The following is a 24,052-nucleotide window of genomic DNA, read 5'->3' as shown; positions in this document are numbered from 1 at the left end:
TAATCTGCCAATGGGGGAAGCAAAGTATTATGTCAAAAGGAAAAAACTAGAAAAAACTCCTCTAGTGGAGACAATTACACACTGTGCACCTTTAAATGTGGCAATTGATCCAGAAATTCGAATAGTTCCCTTATTTTTTATAAAATAAATAAATACACCTTTGTTAGTCGTGAACTCGCGCCCTCTGCTGGAGAAAATGACACACTGCGCATTAAAATGTGGCATTGATGATGTAGTGCAGCTTCCAGTGTGAACAGACGCTCAGAAACATGATCTCAACAACAGTCTTTTAATGCGCAGATGTAGTAATAACAAACCTTTTACTTTAAAACCAAGAAAAGAGGCTGAATATAAACCGTTGGTCATCGTCCATGCATGAGAACAACACAACATCTGCTCAGTCCTTCTCTCAGGCCTAAATATTAGCTCAGTGTAACACTTAATTAAACATTTCCATCCCCCTCAATCAGCATCTTACCCTCATTTCATATATGCTAATTAATCAAAAGAAATCTCCCTTAATTTATCCAGAATCAGGTCACAGACGGCGCTCTTCCTTTCACTTCACGCTGTTATTATAAGGCTTTGGTCAGAATAGTCATTGGGAATCATTTTAAAGGGTTAAGTTCACCCAGAAATCAAGATTCTGGTCTAAATTAATCTCCCTCATGGTGTTTCTGGGAGCTTTGTTCATCTTCAGGACCCAAATGAGGATATTTTAGATGTAATCCTGGAGCTCTTCATCCTCCATAGACAGCATAGAAGTCCAGCAAGGACCAAAAACCTCCTCCAGACAGGCCACGTGTCTTCAGTGTTCAGCTGGAATCATACCAGGCTTCAACACGTTTGTGCAGCAAAACAAAACTGTAAAACTGACCGCCAATGACTTCAGAATCAGAGCAGGGCACGCATTCACTGAACTTTATATGCTGCACATTTGTTGTTGGTTTTTACAGTTTTTGAGCCACAAATATTTAGTTTTAACAGATTTTTGCTGCACATTTATTGTTTTTTCATGGCTTTTCTTAGCAAACATTTGTTTTTCAGTTATTCTGGTGCACATTTGATGTTTTTACAGTTTTTCTGCTGAACATTTGTTTTGGTGTTTTTTACATTTTTGGTTCGCAAATATTTTGTTTTTACAGATTTTCTTGTGCACATTTGCTTTTTTAATATAGTTTGACTGCCGCACATTTATTTGTACATTTTTGGGTTGCAGATATTTTGTTTTTTACAGATTTTTGTTATGGCATAACTGTTATTTCTACAGCTTTTTTATAGCTTTTCTGGTGCACATTTATTTAAAAAAAAATTGCAGCACATTTGCTGTTTTTACAGTTTTTCTGGCAAACATTTGTTTTTGTCCACTGTTTTTTTAAAACATTTTTTTGGCCTGCAAATAATTTCTTTTTACTGTTTTTTTCCTCACTTGTTTTTACAGATTTTTTTTTTTGCTGCACATTTTTGTTGTGTTTTCTTTTGCTGCATAATTGTTGTTTTACTGGGTTTTCTTGTGCACATTTGCATTTGTTGTTGTTTTTTTTTTTGCACAGTTGCTTTTTTTAATAGTTTTTCTGGTCCACATTTACTTTTAATAGTATTTGCTGCATATTTGTTTGTTGTTTTTCATTTTGTGCAGCACATTTGTTTTTACATGAATTTTTTTTTGGCCAAGATTTGTGTTTTATTTGTTATTCTGGCCCACATGCCATGTCAAACACCATGTTTGACTTTGTTTGTCAATGTTTTCTCTTTCCAATCAGGTCATGCGAGTGTGTGTTTTCATCTTTTCTAAATCTCGGGACTCTTGCTGCCTATGGAGGATGAAGAGCTCCAGGATTACGTCTAAAATATCCTCATTTGTGTCCTGTAGATGAACGAAGCTTTCCGAAGTCTGAAACAACATGAGGAAGAGTTATTAATAACAGAATCTTCATCTTGTCATGAGAGCACTAACCATTTAATCTTATTCTGGAGCATTTTGCATTGCTCACACTGTAAAAAAGAAAAAAAAAAGAAAAATCTTTTTGTCCCAATTCTACTTTAAATACTTAAAGTTCAATCAAGAAGCATTTTCTAGACAAGGATAAAATATTGGTTTGTTTTAAGAGATAATAAGACCCAAATAAACCAGATTTTCCTTAAAACAAACAGGCAAAAATAAACTAGTATTCAGTTTAAAGTGTTTACTCACCCCATTGCTGGATTATTTTGCTTGTTTTAATGAAAAACCCACTTAATTTTGCCATATTACTTCTAAAAACAAAACAATATGTTTTACTTGTCTAGAAAACACTTGTAGAGTTCAGAATTATGAGATATCTGAACTGCAAACAACACGAAAACTCTGCTGTTGGGTCAGTCAGAATGATCATGTTATCATCAAATAATGAAAAACCAGCATTAAACTAGTAATGACAGCAGTGAGAAGCAGCTTGTTGAAGCCCAACAAACTCATCAGAAGATTCAGTGCTGAGAAACTGAAGTGCTGCTGAGTCTGTGGAGGATCCGAGACACTTCAGGAAGTCTTACAAACCGCTCATGATGAAGACGACGCCCTGCTATAATACTCCATGCGTTAAAGGGTCAGTTCACACTAAATTAAAACACCGTCATTAATTCCCTCATGCTGTTTCAGTCGCTCCGTTCATCTTCAGACACAAACAAAGCTATTTTAGATGAAATCCTGGAGCTCTCGTCCTCCATAAACAGCAAGAGAACAGACCAAAAACATCCTCAGAACAGAGCACGTGTCTACAGTGGTTCAATCTGAGTTTCATCAAGCCATACTGATACTTGAGTGTGCTCATGAAACAAAAATAACACTCAGTTTCTTCTCCTCTTCTCCTTTTTCTAGTCCAAATATAGAAATATTTTAATTTATCCATTTATTTATGTCATATCAGCATCTTATTTTAGGGGTTTCTCACCTTTATTTGGAAAAGACAGTAGAGGTTGCAGACAGGAATGTATTGGGAGCAGAGAGAGGGGTAGGGCTGAGAGGAGTCTGGCTGCAGACCTGGTGCAGTGCAATCTGAGCTGCATCCAATGCTTTTTAATGAGCTCACCTAACCCCACCCCTAACCCCACCCCTAACAGTGATGTCACTTGCTCCACTTGAGTGCATTGTGTCTGACATTGCATCGCAGAGTGATGCAATCTCAGCTTGCATCATAAAGGCTGCATGCAGATACTATTAGTAGGGCTGGCTAAGGACCTCGAGCCGGGAATTGAACTCGGGTCGCCGTGAGCACCATGCTGCTATATGTGGGCTATCGGCACCGACACATCAGCATCATTTTATATATTTATGGCAATTCTAGTTCCAAGAACTCAATATATATATAAGCAGATTTCATCTAAAATATCCTCATGTGTGTCCTGAAGATGAACGAAGCTCTCAGGCGATTGAAATGACACTTGGATGATTAATTAACAAAGGTATTTTGATTTTTTGGGTGAACACACACACACACACACACACACACACACACACACACACACTTGAACATTCCCTGATGAATGAGATCCAGCAGTGTCTGTGTTTTCCTCCAGATGCGTCTCCTCCGCCCGTATGAGTGGAGATGACTGTGATGTGTGCGGATGAACAGGCTTCGCTCTCGGCCGTGAGAGTCTGTTTGGCACTTTTGCTGTGGTCAGTAGTGTTTCAGTGAGTGTGATGAAGATGATGATGATGATGATTACGGTCAGAGGAGGCAGGAGAAGCTTTATAAACACTGTCCATCCTCAAACACAGAACCCTCCAGAGGATCCTCCGTCAGTCCTGGTGGCTCTTTTCCTGACTCACTTTGTACTCGTACTGCAGGGAGAAACACCGTTTCAGAGGCAGCACACGGAGAAACGGCTCATGTTAGAACAGGTGCACCACAAAAAATGAGTTTCTTAGTTTGAAAGTATCTCAACATTTTTAAGTCGAGAAGCATTTTTGGACAAGTAAAAAATATCAAGCAAAATAACCTGACAATGCATCAAAATCATTGCTTAGGGAAATTGAGAAACTAAACTAGCCGTAGTGTATGTGTGAGTGAGTGTGTATGGGTGTTTCCCAGTGACGGATTGCAGCTGGAAGGGCATCCGCTGCCTGAAACATATGCTGCATAAGTTGCCGGTTCATTCTGCTGTGGCAGAAAATTAATGAATATCTCCTATAGTCCTTGTAAACCACTAACACCAATATGTGTATGTGTGTGTGTGTGTGTGTGTGTGTGTGTGTGTGATAGTTTACCAGAGCCAGCTGTCGTCCTATATTGCCCACAGTGATGACTCCTGCGAAGAAGATACACGGCAGCCAGGAGCGAATGTAGAGGAAATCAGGAGACGTGTATCTGCGCAAACACACATTAAACACTCGCTGATGTGTGTGTGTGTGTGTGTGTGTGTGTGTGTGTGTGTGAGAGGCTTGCGTTTAGGAGTAGTGTTGGGGGTGAGGAGGAAACATACAGTCTGTACAGTAGAAACATCATTACAGCTATGAGGAGACCATAAATACTGCACAAGTGTGTGTGTGTGTGTGCGTGCGTGTGTGTGTGTGTGTGTGCACATGTATGTAAGTTTTAGTGTGTGTCTGTGTGTGTAAGTTAAGTGTGTGTCAAGGAGTGTGTGAGTTTGCATGTGCATGAATCCAAAAGTCCAGTACAGTGCATCCAATAATACCACCCGCAGTCTTTTCTCCTTAGTGTATTTATGGAGCATGAGCGCCCTCAGCTGGACAGACGTGTGTTTTATTTATCCTCTCCAGCAGGGGGCACTAATGCACCAAAGAAATGCAACTCAAAAGAAGTGCTGCGGCCCAATTCACATACTTATACTACGCCCTAAAAGTATGTACTTTTTTTGTGAAGGAAAAGTTTATACTTTCGAGTGTGCAACAGACGAGTATGAGAGCTTTTGGACATACTACTACCTTGTAACAGATCGTTGTGTTGCTTGGTTATGAGCCCTATCAATCATCCACACACCATCCGCATTTCTGTCGTATTTAATTTCCCACCTTATTAAAGGAGCAGCAGCAGGTTAATCTCCCATTCACGAGCCTTTCATGCAGAAATCTCATCAGGGCTTTGGATAATTATGCATTCAGACGTTCAAACTCACCTTTATATACGTTCAGTATTGTTGTTGCAGATGAAATATAACACAGATAATGTGATTTCAATATGTTCCAGTGGACTAGATATTGACTAAGTCATTCAAACATCTTTACCGAAGCCTCTCTCTACTTGATGGTTGGTCTCGCGCGTCCATAATGTTTGTAGTTTGTTTACATTTTTTCACATGCGTTTGTAGTTCTAATCGAATTCGTGTGCAATGTATTGTGGGCAATATCAGCCATTAGAGTACGCTTCTATACTTAACTTTTTTACCAGAAATAGCAAACCATCCAGGAACCTCTGGCATTCTCTTTTGAACACTATGGTTTGGGACATACTAATTCTATTTTCAAATGCTATTTAGGACGGATAGTGTGTGGATCGGGACGCAGCAATGATGACAAATGCCTGAGGTTACATCAGAATGTTTATAAAGCTTTACATTTGGAGATTTTTCTATACAGAAATGCAGGGATTCCCTTAAAGTAGAGCATGTTTTATTATGGATAGATGCACTTTATTAGACTTCTTTTAAATTGCTTAGAGTGCTGCTGATGTAGAGCTGGAGCAGACCAACATCATTTTAACACAACTTCTATTGGATTCGACTGAAATAAGAACGTCACGCACACCTAGGATACCTTGAGGGGGAGTAAATCATAGGCGATCTTAATTTGTGTGTGAATCTTTTTAACTCTTTGATGCACAAGCTGTAAAATACATATAGAAGTAAATAAGCTTAGACGGGTCACTTTAGACCAGAGGTCTGTCCTTCGTAGCTCGCTTAAATGATCTAAGATGATTTGGCAGATCCTGGATCTGTTCATCTTGATAACTGATCTCTCGCTAATTTGGTTCTTCAAACAAGTTCGTGAATCAGATTGAAATGTCTGCATGAACTGATCTGAGATCGCTGCGTGTTATGAAGGACAAATCTATCGATCCTCGAAATCATGATCAGCAATGCAATGATTGGCTGACGGCACAGCAGCGTAATGACATCATCTGATTAATATTCAATTATCCATGTGAGCAAAATTACATAAAATTCATTGGAAACTGTTTGTGAAATATTGCACGCAATAACTTTACACCTTGTTGTGGGCTGCATGCTTGGCCCTTTTATGTGTCAAGAGGAGTTTATGTAGTTTTACAGTTAGCGGATTTCCCTGATTATAGTAGCCATAGTAGTATTATAGTAGCCGTTTTTTTAAATCAGTGTAAAGAATAACTGGATGTTTACAAAAGCATTTTAATATTGGCAAAGGTGTCTGCGACTTTTATGAAGCATCAAATACCATCATTTTAACTGTCAAAACATGTTTATGACTGCATAAAAGTATTATCACTTTCAAAAAGTCACATTTTCTGCATTTCTATTATCATACACAAATTGTACTATAGCGATCTAAAAAGTTAATATCAATAAGTTTTCTCTTTGCACCACCAGGTGGCAGTGTTTGTACTTTCATTTCGGGGGTGCAGATTGCATAAGTTTTATTAATATATATAACTTCATTTATTTTATTAATAACTATAACTTTATATAATTTTAAAAAAATTATTTTACCAAGTGTATATAACTAATACTGTAAGAAAATATCAGAATTCGGCACATACTTTCTGTATTATCTTTGCTTGAACTGACCCAATCTAATCCTGTTTATATGAATTAAACCTGCTCCCGACCAGGTTTGAGCTAGCAGAACTGTTGCTATGACAACAACTCCCATGTCAAATAGTCAATAACCAAATCCAGCTAACTGAGTAATCCACGTACGAAGAACGGACCCCAGGCGTGACCAACCCTTCTCCTGGCAATCAACCTTCCTGCAGATTACAGTTCCAACCCATATCAAACACACCTGCCTGTAATTACCAAGTGCTGTTCAGGTCCTCATGAATTAATTCAGGTGCGTTTGATCAGGATTGGAGCTTTGCAGGAAGGTCGATCTCCAGCAACAGGGCTGAGCACCACTGCTTTAGATCTATGTAGTGCATCAAAGGGTTAAAAGTCCCATGAAGTGCTTTGAAATGTGCATAGTGTAGCTCCTCCCCTTTCAAAAAAAGCAGCCAATAGCGTGTTGCTTTTATAAGAGCTCCGCCAGTGAGAGTGGCTGAGCTCAAACGCAACAAATGAACAGCCAATTAGAAGAAGGGGGCGGGGCATGTCAGAAAGATTTTAATCATGGTCTGAGGATTTGATGAGAAACTGAGGTATGAGCACACGACAAAAAATTCGTTGATTCCTTTAGGTGGGAGTGACAAACTGCAAATTTTACATGTTTATATCAGGTTTATATCTTCTACATGTGAGTTTGAGACACTAGCTCATAGATTTCCTTAAAACTACTGATGCTAACATCTAAAACACGTTATTTTATTTCATGTGACCCTCATCAGTAGCTCTCATTAGCTGAAGTGTGACAGAGACTCACTGAAAGACTCCGTTGTAGACCAGCAGCTGTGTGGCGAGCGTGGCGAGGATGGCGATGATCACTCCCAGTCCAAAACCACTGCGCGAGCGGTCAAACGTCCACCACAGGCCCACAGACAGAGCCGCTAGCGTCAGGGACAGCTGCACATTATTGGCAAAGTCCACCTTCTGTTGATGGCGGAGTTAAAGACAACACTTCACCCATCAGCAAGCTAACAATCCATCAGCACTTCACCCATCAGCACACTAATCACGCATAATCAGTTTGCAATATTGCATAATAAAATGCTTAAAGGGGTGGTCCACTATCAATACTCAGAAGAGTCAACTCTTCATTTATGCTGGGATCAGCTTTAGTGAGTAAACTCTGCGCTTCAGCAGTGGATCAGGATACAGCACTGGCGTGGTTGATGCCCACGAATACGGCAACGCAGCGCATCACATTGGACCACTCCCTCTTCAGCTTATGAGGCTCCCCGAGACGCCGGTCCATACAGGGGTACAGCAGACCAATCAGCGCTGGAGAAGAGAAGAAAAGAGGAGGAGCTCAGTGACACAAACACACACACACACACACACCCAAACAAAAACACATACAGACACAATTACACACACAAACACACACACACAAACAAAAACACATATAGACACAATTACACACACACACACACACACACACACAATTACACACACACCGAAACACACTAATATACAAATACACATAAACAAAAACACACACAAACAAACAAAAACATACACACTCAAACACACTCACACACAAACAAAACCACATACATAAACACACACACACACTCAAACAAAAAAGCACATACACACAAACAAAAGCACACACTCAAACACACTTACACACAAACACACGCTCAAACAAACACACACACACACAAACAAAAACACACACAGACACAATTACACACACAAACACACACAAAAAAACAATCACACAAACAAACACACACAAACAAAAACACATATAGACACAATTACAGACACAAACACACACACACACACACACACACACACACAAACAAAAACACATATAGACACAATTACACACACACACACACACACACACACACAATTACACACACACCGAAACACACTAATATACAAATACACATAAACAAAAACACACACAAACAAACAAAAACATATACACTCAAACACACTTACACACAAACACACACAATTACACGCTCAAACAAACACACACACACACAAACAAAAACACACACAGACACAATTACACACACAAACACACACAAAAAAACAATCACACAAACAAACACACACAAAGACACAATTACACACACACACACACAAACACACACACACACACACAGACAGACACAATTACACACACACCGAAACACACTAATATACAAATACACATAAACAAAAACACACACAAACAAACAAAAACATATACACTCAAACACACTCACACACAAACACACACACACACACACACACACACTCAAACAAAAAAGCACATACACACAAACAAAAGCACACACTCAAACACTTACACACAAACACACACAATTACACTCTCAAACAAACACACACGCACACAAAAAACACTCACACAAACAAACACACACAAACAAAAAAGCACATACACAAACAAAAACACACACACTCAAACACAAACAAAACCACATACACACAAACACACACAATTACACACTCAAACAAACACACAAACACACACACACTCACAAACAAAAACACACACAGACACAATTACACGTACAAACACACAGGCACACAAAAAAACTCACACAAACAAACACACACACTCAATCACACTCACAATCACACACAATTACACGCTCAAACAAACAAACAAACAAACGAACAACACACACACACACACACAAACAAAAAAACACACAAACAAAAAACAAACACTCACAAAAAACAAAAACATAAACAAACATACAAACAAACAAACAAAAACACACACCCAAACACACTCACAGACAAATAAATACACACAAACAAAAAAAGCACACACACACATAAACAAAAACACACAAACAAACAAACAAACAAACACACACACATAAATACATACATAACAATTACATGCTCAAACACACACAAAAAAAAAAAACACACACAAAGACACAAACAAACACGCACACACACAAAAAAAGCACACAGTCTACTCTCCGGTGAGCAGTGTAAGCAGCAGTACCTGCAGCCGTCCCGCAGCAGGGAGGAACCCACCAGGCGGAGGAGAAGATGCTGCTGATGACGTCTGGAGGGAAGAGCGTGACGTTCCTCTGCACCTGCAGCAGGTTCAGCACCAGCGCCAGAAACACTCCCACCGTGAAGAGCATGGCGGCGCGGATCAGCAGGTTCACACTGCGGCTGGTGATCATGCTGACGTACGGCCCGCGGCGCGACACTGACGAAACCTCCGACATCTCCTCACATGCCTACAGGACAGAAGGAGGACCAGCTCACCACACTTCTCCACAGTTCACATCAGGGCTCGCAAGAGGCCCGTTTCCACCGAGTGGTGCGGTTCGGTGCGCTTTTATGATCGATTCTGCTGTCAAAAGGTACCTAAAAGCGAACCGTACCATACCACTTTATTCAGTACGCCTACTAGTGTCCATCTCTCCATCTCATTAGCATAAACAGCAGCCCTGAGTGAGAAGCAGCCGTCTGTCCATTAGCCATTAGAGTGTTTGAGCTGCTGAAGATAACGTCAGCATAGACTAAGAGGATTATAGATGTGGAGCTTTAGATGAACAGCGACAGCAGCGACATAGACTGACAGAAGCATCAACACACACTCACACCTGACCAGCACTCACAACACACACACTGCTGTTTTACATCCGTCACTATGCTGACACGCAGGTGTTGGTAGCTCCGCCCTCTTCTGAAAAGAGCACAATCTCATTTGCATTTAAAGCGACAGTCACCAAAACGCCCCAATTAGGATTAAGGCCTGAAAGGGTCAGTTTCAGAGAGCTGGAGAACATTACCTGTGTGTTATTCTCAGCTCAAACACACACACTCTAGACACATTTACAGCTTGTAAAAAATGACATTATAGGTCCCCTTTAATTAAAAACATATAACATAACAGCAGCAGATCACTTTAGATAAAGCACACACACACACACACACACACACACACACACACACACACACACACACACACACGCCTGACAGGTTACTGCAGGTCAGTTGTTAGTTAAATAAATAAGTCTATCTGGTCGAGCAGCTCAAAGGCCACATCAGCATCAGGCCGATCAGCGTAAATAACAGTAAAATAAACACAGGCAGACAGTAACACACAGCACACTGACACAACACTAGCGGTCGAAGCTAATTATTATCCCTATATAACATACACAGCGGTGTAGCGCGACAACAGTAGCTTCCGACCCCCTGAGAGGTAAAACATTCATGAAGCTGAGATAAAATGCCTTATAAACGCTAAATGAAACAGGTGGTTCGTTAAGAATACACACATCTCTCACCTCTGCGTCGTTTGAAAGCAGCTCCGGCTTCTCTGAAATGAAATATTAAAGTCCTCAGCGAACGGACGGAGATCTTCTTGCGTGGATAATACTGCACTTCCGCCCTGCTGATACTAGCGCAGCCAATCAGAGCACGCGGTGGTGACGCAATGATTAAGCGCTAAAATGAAGCGCTAAATTTTTATTCCTCAAAATACTGAACACATTTTTTTTACTTGCACTTACTATTATGGTTAAATTAACAAAATGTGACTGATTTAAGCGGTCCTTTATTAGTATTAAAGAAGGTTTTTCTGATCAATAATGTACTTCTGCAAGCAAATACTTTTATTCACAATTATAAGTGTTTAAAGCTTGTAGGAATCACTGAATATATATTCAATAATGCCAGAAAAAGCTGGAATTTGTTAAAAATTATGTGAAAATGACAATTTAATAGTGTTTCACTTCCCTGAAACTGTTTTTACAGTCTGTGATTTATACTTAAGATTGATGGTATTATTATAGAAATACAAATCCTCTTTCTGTATTTGTTTATATTGTTGATTTCTTCTAGTTGTATACTATTTCTGAAACAAATAGGCCCATTCAAAACCTATATATATATATATATATATATATATATATATATATATATATATATATATAGGTTTTGAATACAAAATGGCATTCGACTTACAATTGTCTAATATCAATAGGGGGCCTATTTGTTTCAGAAATAGTATAAAACCTGGACAAAATAGGACAAAACCTGCAAAAACAATGAATAAATAAATATGCAAATATATAAAGAAATGAGTAAATATATCAATAAATTACTGCATAAATAACATAATAAATAAATAAAACAATAAATAAAATAATATGAAAATAAACAAATAAATGAATATAAATCTACAAATTACTGCACAAATAAAACAATAAATAAATACGCAAATAAATAAATAAACAAATAAATAAATACACAAATTCCTGCCTAAATAAAACAATAAATATGCAAATAAACAAATAAATGTACATTAAATTTACAAATTCCGGCAAAAAATAAAAAATAACTAAATATGCAAATAAATAAATAAACAAATAAATAAATAAATACACAAATTATTGCATACATAAAACAATAAATAAATAAATACACAAATAAACAATAAAATAAAAACACAAATTCCCGCATAAATCAAACAATAAATAAGTACATATGCAAATAAATAAACAAATAAATAAATAAATGAATATAAATCTACAAATTCCTGCGTAAATAAAACAATAAATAAATACGCAAATAAATAACCTGATATAAACAAATCCACAATTTCCTGCATAAATAAATACATAAATAATTAATAGTCCAGGAAGGTAAAAAATTAAATAAATTACAAGGGGAATAAGAAAATGCTAAACTGAGAGTTTTATTTTTTCAAAACAAAAGTTTGAAAGGGCAGACAATAAATTTTCAGTTTAGCATTTTCTTGTTTCCCCAATATTCGTGTAATTTATTTAATTATTTACCTGCCCACATTATTAATTAGTTATATATTGATTTATGCAGGAGTTTGTGGATTTTTATATCCATTTATTAATTTATTTGCACATTTATTATTTCATTTATGCAGGAATTTATGGATTTATTTACTCATTTATTTATATATTTCTATATTTATTTATTTTTGTATTGTTTTTGCAGGTTTCGTCGTCCATACGATTGATCTATCTCTTTATTGCTATATTGATGAGAGACTGCTACATAAAAAATATAAATAATTATCGTTAACTTCCTGCCGCAGCTGTATCTCTTCTAGCAACAGCCAAAGAAAACACAGTCGTGTAGTCTCGCGTTACTTGTGTCACAGCACATCATCTCACCTCCCATTTCCGCTCTAAATTTTCACATTCCCGCCATCATCGGAAGCTCGTGGGACTCGAGCGCAGAATCTCCATCATCACAGCCGGCAAAACTCACCCGCAGACATCAAACCTCGCCCGGAGCATACGCTGATCCTCCAGCGGCCCCTCCGAGGACTCTCCCACCCCCAGGTAAGCGCGCCGCGCCCCGCAGAGCCCACCGGGAGCCGCTTTTCTCCAGAATGAGCTATTCTCACGGCCCGGGATGCTAATGCTAGCTGATTAGCTGCGTGCGGAGGATGCTGGAGCGCGAATTCATCAGAAAACCGCAGAATAAAAAGTCAAACTCGGTGCTCAGACGCGGGAAGGTGTGTATGTTCGAGTGAGGGAGCGAGTGTGTGTTTGCGTGCGTGTGTGTACTGTGTGCGCGCCTTGAGGGAGAAGCTGCAGGGTCTGTCCAGGTAAAGCGCGCGATTGAGGTAAAGTTAATCTTATATTCGCACATTCAGACTTCCTCCGTAATATACTGATTTTGCACATTTTACATTGTGAAATCGTATTAGTAAGAAAAGTCAGAAAGTACAACATTTCTCACAGTTAATTAAATAGTGCTAATGCTGTCTTGAAGTCATGCAGATTGAATATTGTGGTAAACCTTATATGGACCGTGTCATGAGCTGTCACTGACCGAATGTGCGACTATAAAGCCAGCTTTACCTCAGTAAGCGCGAGGATAGTCCTCCTGACATGCTGTTTGTTTACTTCTAGTCTTGACTCGCTAGTTAACTTCTCCAAACACTTCATGGCGTGATAAACGAGCGCTGCTGTGCAGGTCAGTTGGCTTACTTCCAAACATCAGAGGTTAAGATCAACGAATTTCCAACGACCGTTAGCGGTGAGGGATTGTTGTTTGTTTGTGTCATTATATAATATAATTGAATTTATAATAAATGTTGTTTAGCGTAGATTATTTTAGCATGACGCTTGTTTTGTTCCGAGTTTAACAAACACTCATTCTTTAACGTTACACGCGCACGTTACTTTTACACGGTTTGTTTGTTTTTGTCATTAACGTAAAAGTATAGTAACGTAAATGTTGCTGTTAAACTCAGATTATTTTAGCATGACACTTTCGGTTTTCTGGAACCCTGCTAAAAATCCAACTTAAAGCAGCCTAGGCTGGTTTTAGCTGGTCAACCAGACTAGTTTTAGAGGGGTTTTGGCCATTTCCAGGCTGATTTCCAGCCATTTCTATTCTGGTCTTAGCTGGACAAGTTGGAAAAGACCAGCTAAAACCAACTTGACCAGCCTGGTTTAAGCTGGACATAGCTGGTTTTGGGTGGGCTTCCAACCTGGCTGGGCTGATCAAGCTGGTTTTAGCTGGTCGGCTCCTAACCTGACCAGCTAAGACCAGGCTGGAAACCAGCCTGGAAATAGCCAAAACCCCTCTAAAACCAGGCTGGTCGACCAGCTAAAACCAGCCAACCATCCTAGTCTGGTTTAAGCTGGATTTTTTCAGCAGGAAATTAGCAAACATTTGCGCTTTAGTGTTAATTTACACGTTACTTTTACACTATATGTTTGCTTTTGTCGTTATTGTAAACGCGTAATAAATGATGTAGTTTAGCTCAAATTGTTTTAGCATGACTCTTGTTTTCTTCTGGAGGCTAGCCAACAATCACGCTTTAACGTTACATGTAATCGCACGTTACTTTTACACGGTTTGTTTGCTTTTGTCGTTAACTTAAAAGTATAGTAACGTAAATGCTCCTGTTTGCCTCAGATTTTTTTAGCATGACACTCGTGGTTTTCTGGAAATTAGCAAACATTTGCGCTTTAGTGTTGCATGTAATCTCGCGTTACTTTTACATGGTTTGTTTACTTGTTTTGGCATTAACGTGAAGGGGTTATAAATGAAGTTTAGCGCAAATATTTAAGCATGACTCTTGTTTTCGTTTGGAGGCTAGCCAACAATCGCGCTCTAACGTTACATGTAATCGCGCGTTACTTTTACACAATTTGTTTTTGTCATTAACGTAAACGTATAGTAATGTAAATGCTGCTGTTTAGCTCAGATTATTTTGGCGTGACACTTGTTTTGTTCTGGAAATTAGCAAACATTTGCGCTTTAGCGTTACATGTAATCATGCGTTACTTTTACACGGTTTATTTGTTTTGTCATTAATGTGGAAATGTAATGCATGATGCCATCTAGCTCAGATTATTTTAGCGTTACACTTGTTCTGTGGAATAGCAAACATACATTATCTCTAATGTTACATGTAATCTTATGTTACTTTTACACTGATTGTCTGTTTTTTGTGATTAACGTGAAAGTGTAATGAATGAAACTGTGTAGTTCAGTAGTTTACACTTGTTTTGTTTTTGAGAATATCAGACGTTTGTGCTTTAAGGTTACATGTTGTGTCATTACCATGTAATCCTGCTGTGTGGTTTAGATTATTTAGAATAGTGCATAAGTATGCTATTTGGGAAGCACCTGAACACTTGTTTGTATTTGTTTTGTCTCATTATGTGGTATATGTGAAAATGCGAGTGTAATGCTGTTTATCTCAGATTATTTTCGCATGTCACCTGTTTTGTTCTTAAGATTAGCACACATTCGTGGATTAAAGGGCCATGAAACCCCCCTCTTTCTGTTCAAGTCTACCTCAGAATTTAGATTTTAAACGTGCGAACACAGCAGCACGTATATAGTTAATAATAATAATTCTAATTCCTTACATTTTATATAGCGCTTTTCTGGACACTCAAAGCGCTTTACACATACGGGGGAATCTCCTCATCTACCACCAGTGTGCAGCATCCACCTGGATGACGCAACCATTTTGCGCCAGAGCACACACCACACACCAGCTGATTGGTGGAGAGGAGACAGAGTGATGAAGCCAATTATGATATGGGGAGGGTTAGGAGGCCATGATGGACAGAGGCCAGTGGGCAGATTTTGGCCAGGATGGCGGGTTGAAACCCCTACTCTTTTTCGAAGGACATCCTGGGATTTTTAACAACCACAGAGAGTCAGGACCTCGGTTTAACGTCTCATCCAAAAGACGGCGCACACTGAGCAGTTTAGCATCCCCGTCACTATACTGGGGCATTAGGACACACACAGATCACAGGTTGGGCGCCCCCTGCTGGCCTCACTAACACCACTTCCGGCAGCAACCTAGCTTTCCCATGTGGTCTCCCATCCAGGTACTGACCAGGCCCAGCTTCAATGAGCGACCATGTGCGAGTTGCAGAGAGCTAGCTGCCGGCTAATGTGTTCGTATTGTATAGGCGATGTGTTTGAATGGTAATGAACTCAACTGATAAAACACAAAGTCTGTCATTCTCCAATTCGTGTACTGCTCTCCTGACAGAAATGTTTGCTGCAAAGCAACAGCTTTGCTGTATCAGCCCTGACAGCATCGCGGGGAAACACATGCAACAAATCCTGTATATCATGGAAATAAACACCTCCGACCCTTCATGAATGGCTAAATGCTGTGTGCTGTGTGCAGACACGGTCTCACAGCTTGGCAGGTCTGCCTCGCCTTCGGAAAGCATGTGCTCTCATTAACAATTGAGAAGCAGGGTCTTCTCATAGGATAAGAAAACTCTGCTATGAATAATAATGAAAAGCCGAAGCATCATCACTCGTCTAGCAGATTTACGCTGCGTCACCGATTTTGATCCCGCCTCATTTATTATTTTAAACCCGGAAGATGAAATTAGCTGATAAAAGCTCAAAATTATCCAGTTTTTCCACAAATAAAGCTGACAGGTGCTAACCTTTTAAATTAATGAAAATTAAATTTTCTTTTTAAAATTAATTTGATTAAAATTAACTTTTCTATTTTTAAACTTGGATATCACGATCTTGAATCTTTTTCTATAAAGAGCGATTTGACTTTTGCAAACTTTTGCATTTGTGAATGTGACATTTACATGGAATACATCTTCTAATAAAAGCTGCGTCTTTTGTTCAGTGTTTTGTGGAGGATCTTCGCCCTGATGGCCGCCGCAGTGCCCAGGCTGACCAGCGGTGGCGCTGTCCGCATCCGCATCAGGTGTGGCGAACTGGGGACCACCAAATGGAGAGAGGGGGTAATTGAGATCCAGGAGAGAGACAACAAAATCAACCTGCTGGTCAAGTTCAACAGCGGAGGAGCTCCGAGGGTTTTTCAGGTGCGAGAGTGCAGCGTGTGCTTCACTGTAACCCTGGAATAACAGTATTATAGTTTTAATATTTTAATTCTAAATGATAATGTAAAATAATGGTCCGTTTCTACTGAGTGGTTCGTTTCTTGTCTGTTTCCACTCAAAAGGTACCAATACTGTACCACTTTTTGGGTATCTTTTCCAAAGAAAAAAACAAAAGGGTACCAAAAGGCGGAGCTAGACACGCAGCTGAATGCTATTGGTTTGCAGAGATATGCCAGTAGCGTGTGCACAAGCCAGGAGAATGAAAACAAAGTACCCGCCATTTATTAAACACACAGCTGAAACATTACACTGTAATAATATATACATATAATAATGAGCCATGGTCGATCCGAGCTCAAAATAACCTTGTCGTCGACTTGATAAACAGCCACAAAGCCAAGAAGAACAGCAGAATCTACACTGTGTCCTGTTGTTTATGAGGCTGTCGAAAAGTGGGAGTGGTTTTACTTTCTCTAGAGATTTGCATGCACTTGCTGCTTGTCTGTTTGAAATAACAAATGTCTTGAGCTGATTATATTGTGCGCGTGATTATTGAAGTGCGTCTGACACCCGAGGCTCAGAAAAACAAAGAGAAGCCAGAAAAACAAAGGAGCAAATGATTCGCAAATAAAGCAAGTAAACAATTGTGCACACATCTATTTACGAGCGAATAGCGTGATTTATCGGCACAATCCGCGTCTGGCGTGAACACAGCATGAGGCTCTGTATGTGTTCATATGTTTTATTTTTTTATTGTATATAGTGGCGGACGGACGATGTAACGTTACAGTAGGCTATTTCACATTATCATTGATTTGTAGCTATAATCAAATTCTGTTCATATAAAGGTTAGTAATTAACATTTATACACAAAGCATTTGTTTAGTATGTAGTGCCTCTCGTAAGATATGACAACTTTGAGTGAGAATGACGTCGACCAAAAGAGTACCAGTGGTGCCATTTAGAAGTGGAGACACAAACCTGTTAAAGGTGACCCGTATTGTACCTTTCAGTGGAAAATGAGACATAAGTTACCTTTCAAGAATATCTCATTTCAAAATTCATTCATGGGTGATAAAATAATGTGATGTCATTTGGGAGTACAAAGCCGCCATCTACTGAAAACCGATTTTAAGTAAAGGTGGCAGGGTGACTGAAATCAACGCTTCCCTATTCCAGTCTCCATCACCATAATTGTAAAATAGGCTTATCCAACCAATGCCCAAACACAACTGCTACCTTAACTATTAATAAGCAGATAATTATTAGTTTGGCTAAAAAAAATCATAGAGTATTCGCTATTAACAAACCATTAACTATTAAAAAAATTATAATAATGACCAAAACAATCTGATGGTAAACCTTAAAAAAAGGTCCCCGTTTACGTTCTAAAATACTGTATATTGCTTGTCAAACACAATGCAAAATGTTAAAATGTGAATACAATATAAAAACACAAATCATAAATAATACTGATTATATCCACTGTTTTGAATTGGAAGCGTTCTCGAGGCAAGATTTTTAGGCAGACAAATTATTGAACTAAGTGTTTTTATTTAACTATTAACCTGTTTGGTTTATAGTAGACTGATTAACATGTTTACCTGCAGAGATTTGGTCATGTTGATCATTTAGAGATGATGAAGTTAGACTAGGGTTGATAAACAACTGTAAGGTCCTCTTTAGGAAACATTGGGCATCAAACGCTATAAAAGCTCATTCATATGTGTGTTTTATTGCAGCTGAGTCACAATGTGAAGAGTGTTTCGTGGTTTCAAACGCACGGGCCGAACCGCATGACACTGACTCTGAAAGACTCCTGCATCGTCATGATGGACAAGCTCAACATGCTGGTCGCCAAAAAGATGAAGGAATATCTAGAAAATGTGAAGCTTGGTAAACCTGCAGGTGACTTTCTTTCCTTTTTCAGCTGTCACTTTGGAACGGAAAAATTATATCTAATGTTATTGTGTACATTTTTACTTGTTTACATTTATTTTTTCGGTATATTTTCTTATAAATTTATCACTTAAAATATTTAAAGTTGATATTAATATTAATGTAAAGAAATTTAAAGTCCTAAAAAGGTATTAAAGTCTTAAATGCTATTTTGCAAGGTATTTAATGTGATATCATTTTTGATTCTGCCATGTATGGTTGTGTGCTAAAGTTTGCCTGAAATACATCTGTGAATATCAGGATGCTGTGTAGTTTATGAAGTCAATGAAATCCTGCTAGATTTGACATCATGCTGCTTTGTTTACTGCAGTAACCAAGGCGACACCATTATTTCTGCAGTTCTAAAGGTGCCAACCTGCTGAATTAGCTAGATTTAATACATTTGTATTCGTTATATGAATAATGGTTTAGTTTTGAATGAGTTTCTTACATTATATGTAGTTAATATACTGCAGGTTCTCGCCAGTGTTTCCAGTTGAAACCTAATGTGGTTATAAGGTCTTAAAATGTATGGAAAGAGACTTAAAAAAGGTCTTAAAAGTTATTGAGTTTAACTATGATTCCTGTATATACTCTATTATATACAATCAAGCCCTGAAATTATTCATACCCCTAGCAAATTCTGACCTAAAATTACGTTTATTCAACCAGCAAGTTTGTTTTTGATGGGAAATGACTCCCAAAAGATAATAAGATGATGTACAAGAGGCATCATTGTGAAAAATTATGCTTTTATTTACATTTGAACAGAAAGTGGCATGTCCAAAATTATTCACATCCTTCTCTATAATCAATAGAAAAGTTGTTATTGGCTATTACAGTGATCAAATGCTTCCCAGAAATTGCTGATCAGTTTTTTTGCTTGCCTCCACTTGTGTTTTTGCCTATTCATCTTTAGCAATGAGCTCAAACTCTCTCAGGATTTAATGTCTGATCTTTAGCTTGCTTCACAAATTCTCAATTGGGTTAATGTCAGGTCTCTGGCTGGGCCACTGCAAAATGTTAATGTTTCGCCAACTTGTTTCATACAAGGCTTGACTGACGCTTTAGCTATATTGATCTTGCCGCAAAACAGCCATGAGTTGCTGATGTTTCAATGAATAAACTCCAACTCCGCTGTCACTTCACTGCCATTCATTCATTTATGAATCATGATAGTTGAATCCTAAATATTCGCTTTTAGCCCAGATTTTTCATTTTGGGGCATTCTAATAACACGTGTTTTATACATGTATTAATTTGACGATTGATAAGCATAATAATAGTTTAAAGACATTGTTTGAGTGTTTGGTTTCGTCTGTTTCTTGTTTCACAAAGCAAAATATACTGAAGAATTCTGGTAAAAACAGCCATTGACTTCAATTGTGTGTTTTGTTCTTTAAATTTTTCCAACATTCTTCAAAATATATTAGAAAGCAATTCATAATTTTACAACCTCTTGAGTGAGAGTAAATGACGAGGACATTTTAGATTGTGTGAACTGTCCCTTCTTATTTGTTTTCGTCATTTCTGTTCTTTCAGTTTTCAAGACGAACCAGGGCAGTGCTAGTTTTGGGCTGGTTCTTGGAAATCGAACAGCACAGAACGACTCAGGCCTTTCTCCGTCAGATAAACAGGTAATGCAGCATCACGAGTGCTGTGAAAGGTCATCAGTGACAATATAAATATTAGGGATGCGTTTTTGGCTGATATGAGCTGATAAAGGCCTATGCTGCACTGCACTTTCCAGCAGTGTTTAGCATGATGGTTTCACTTTCCATCCAGCCGTAGTAACTGCAAGATCTGAAGGGGCTTTCACACCAGATGCAGAAATCACTGCGCTTTAAAACCCAATCATTTCTGCTGCACGAACCTAAACGCAAGGAGCTCACTATTGACTAGTTTGTACATGTCATGGTCGAAGTTCAAAATGGCTTTGGTTATTTAGCTAATTTACATGTATTTATTTATGCATGAAACACACTTGCACAAGCAAAGTCGGCGCAAACAATGGACAGGACATTTGTATGCAGTATACTTGTTCCTGCTCCCTGCAATGTTATTACTGTGCTGTCAATGCAAGGCTGCTAAAATGACCTTAATACAACATTCATTCATTCATTTTCTTGTCGGCTTAGTCCCTTTTATTAATCTGGGGTTGCCACAGCGGAATGAACCGCCAACTTATCCAGCAAGTTTTCACACAGCGGATGCCCTTCCAGCCGCAACCCATCTCTGGGAAACATCCACACACACATTCACACACACACTCACACACTACGGACAATTTAGCCTTCCCAATTCACCTGTACCGCATGTCTTTGGACTGTGGGGGAAACCGGAGCACCCAGAGGAAACCCACGCGAAGGCAGGGAGAACATGCAAACTCCACACAGAAACGTCAACTGAGCCGAGGTTCGAACCAGCGACCTTCTTGCTGTGAGGCAACAGCACTACCTACTGCGCCACTGCTTCGCCCCTTAATACAACATTATATCACAATAATATTACCATTATAATTATATCAACGGCATCGCTTGAGCACAATACGCAGTTGATTCAGTGGTTGCCTAGCAACCTAAAAAGCGCAATGCACTACTTTTGCTCTAGTCAACAAAACATTTTTATTGTGTGCATTCATGTGCATTAAATAGTTTCTAGATAAATATAGAAATGAATATGACCAGGCTGATCTTCTGTTTCTTGCAGAGTGCTCCCAGGCGTTCCAGTCTGGACAGCAGAGAGGACAGCACCCCCCGAAAGCCCCTGGGTAGCCCCAGCCGGGTCACGTCCACACCGGCCCGCGGCAGCCTCTCGGAGATCAGGTGAGCGCAGACACCCTGATGGCACATCAGCCGGCTGGTCACTGTTTCCCCTTCTAAATCTAAAGATAAAAAGGTTTTTCTTCAGAGAAGCTTTTAAAGATCTGCAGGTTTAAATATGCTCTTTAATGCTTATTTAGTTTATTGTGATTTTGCTATAAACTGTAAGGTGTCCTTGAGTGTGTTGAAAGGCGCCTGTAAAACAATAAAAGGCCTTATTATTATTATTATTATTATTTACTCGCCATCAGTTAGGACTGCAAAATATACATTTTTTTTTGCATCAATATTGCAGTAGTCACAACGCAGGATTTCCAATGTCAAGTTTTAGGATTATAGTAAACAATGAAAACAGGTTGGAACACATTCACAGTTTAACCATAATAAAGCGAAAGATAATAATTTGATATCATTCAAACCGTTTAAATATTAGTCATTTGCTTAAATGTTAAAATATGTCTGCGCTAATAGCCTAGTAGTTAGTGCGATCTTTTATCAACACATAGCATCCAGGTGCTCGCGGCGACCCGAGTTCGATTCCCGGCTCGAGGTCCTTTGCCAATCCTTCCCCTGTCTCTGCTCCCCACACTTTCCTGTCTGTCAATCTTTACTGTCCTATCAATAAAGGTGAAAACCCCTAAACAATAATTATTAAAAAAATGTTAATGTTTTTTAGGTATGTGACTAAAGTGTAAACAATTTAAATTATATCAAATTATACATTTTGTAGCTATAAGGCTAATTGTATTTCATTAATTATGCAATAACGACAACAGCAGTCAACATTTGAAATCAAAAATGTTTTTCAAAATTGTGCAGAATTGGTGTTAATTAGGTCTAGGACAACGTTGATAAAATATGTTGATCTTCTTCATGTGTTTACCACTGTATACGGGGTTATTTTACATTTGAATATTTAGTTTCTGTATCTCAGTACTGTTGGACTCTCCAGCAAACCTTAAAGCACTGTGTTTAATTTGCATTGTTGCTTAAAGCTTTTAATTTATGCTTGTAATGTTTATGTTTTATGTAGATGCACTCCATATCAGTGAAAATTGTATCAATTAAATATTTAAACTGTTTAAATCCTCTAGTGAAATTATATGCATAATTTTTTATGCCTATAATATTATGCAATATATATTATGCAATATATATTATGCAATATATATTACAGAAATACAAAATATTGCAATGGCAGTATTGTGCAGCCCTACCTTCAGTGTTCTCAGTTTAAATTTGTTTCTTCTGTTGATCACAAAACACAATCTTCAGAGTGGGAGAACTGTCCCTTTAACGTAAAGAGCTAATTGACTGCATTGAACTCAACTGTGAAATGTGTGTTGTGTAGGAGTGAGAAGAGGAAGAGGCTGATGAACTCTGACGGAGACCTGACGGAGGACTATCCCAAAGAGAACGACTCTTCCAGGTAAACTTACATGTAAACTTACATGTTTAATGTTTATTTTGCTAGCTCACATTGTTTTTTTTAAAGGGTCACGAAACACCAAAACACATGTGTTGAGCTGTTGACAGTGGTATATGTGTCCCACACTGCTAAAAACACTATTAGGACACCTATATTTCACTAAAAAGTGTAAATTGGTTGTTTTTGCGTTATTTCAAGCAAATTCGTACTTCCTGTTTGAAACGAATTTTTGAAGCTGCGTCACGGTCATGACATAATAGCGTGTATTCCAGCGTGCAGACTGGGCGTCTGTGCCATAGTGTGTCTTATTACGTCTTACAGTGTGCTGCATTAATGCATGAGTAAGGCTTGGTTCAAACCAATCAGCGCGCTCTATTCTGCAACTTCATTAATATTCATTAGTGTCACTGTTTACACCAGAGACGCCACGTTGTGTTGGCAAAACAAGCGTGGAGTGTTGCTTTTATAGTTTGCTGCCATTAAGTTTCGTTTTCATTTTCTCTCTGTGAGAGCTCAGACTCACGTGTGGATTAAGTGTACGCGACGCTCGACAACAATAACTCGCGTGTCTAAGGAGGATTATTGTTTACCTGAGAGCTGTTCTCATCTGCAAACGCTGAAATCCGGATTTGCTTGTAGTCCCCTCTTAATAAAGACGCGGCTCTAGTTGCTGGTGATTGTCCTGTCTCTACAGATTTGGTAAGTGAGCGACCAGTGCTCTTTGTTTATTCAGT

General features: G+C 38.7%; 2 protein-coding genes across 8 annotated transcripts in view; one reads left to right on the top strand and one right to left on the bottom strand.

Annotated features, from left to right (window-relative positions):
* Nucleotides 1-275: 275 nt before the first annotated feature.
* On the bottom strand, nucleotides 276-11,177 carry insig2 (insulin induced gene 2). 3 transcript variants are annotated; one of them, XR_015498797.1, is made up of 7 exons: nucleotides 11,073-11,177; nucleotides 9,770-10,013; nucleotides 7,943-8,067; nucleotides 7,550-7,716; nucleotides 4,247-4,346; nucleotides 1,885-3,820; nucleotides 276-730 (listed from the first exon to the last, which is right to left on the bottom strand). XR_015498797.1 is itself a non-coding variant. In NM_212804.1 (6 exon segments), coding segments are annotated over 5 exon segments (666 nt in total). In that variant the 5' UTR covers nucleotides 10,002-10,013; nucleotides 11,073-11,139; the 3' UTR covers nucleotides 3,505-3,778.
* A 1,785-nt stretch (nucleotides 11,178-12,962) lies between these two features.
* Nucleotides 12,963-24,052, top strand: part of usp37 (ubiquitin specific peptidase 37) — a 32,430-nt gene continuing 21,340 nt past the window's right edge. For 2 of the 5 annotated variants that reach the window (XR_015498961.1, NM_001077343.2), the window contains exons 1-6: nucleotides 12,963-13,109; nucleotides 16,913-17,111; nucleotides 18,872-19,037; nucleotides 20,610-20,704; nucleotides 21,777-21,892; nucleotides 23,241-23,318. Coding sequence is in view for 4 of the 5 variants with exons in the window: in NM_001077343.2 (NP_001070811.2) it covers nucleotides 16,938-17,111; nucleotides 18,872-19,037; nucleotides 20,610-20,704; nucleotides 21,777-21,892; nucleotides 23,241-23,318 (629 nt within the window). In the remaining variant the exon portion in view is untranslated. Of the gene's footprint in view, nucleotides 13,813-16,912; nucleotides 17,112-18,871; nucleotides 19,038-20,609; nucleotides 20,705-21,776; nucleotides 21,893-23,240; nucleotides 23,319-24,052 lie in introns of all 5 variants that reach the window. The other 3 variants (XM_087267090.1, XM_087267089.1, XM_087267088.1) reach the window with 3 other exon arrangements.

This window comes from Danio rerio, chromosome 9 (assembly GCF_052040795.2).
Source record: "Danio rerio strain M-AB ecotype USA chromosome 9, GRCz13ab, whole genome shotgun sequence".
Lineage (NCBI taxonomy): Eukaryota > Metazoa > Chordata > Actinopteri > Cypriniformes > Danionidae > Danio > Danio rerio.
Note: the sequence above shows the minus strand (reverse complement) of the source record. Positions and strands in the feature narration are given on the sequence as shown.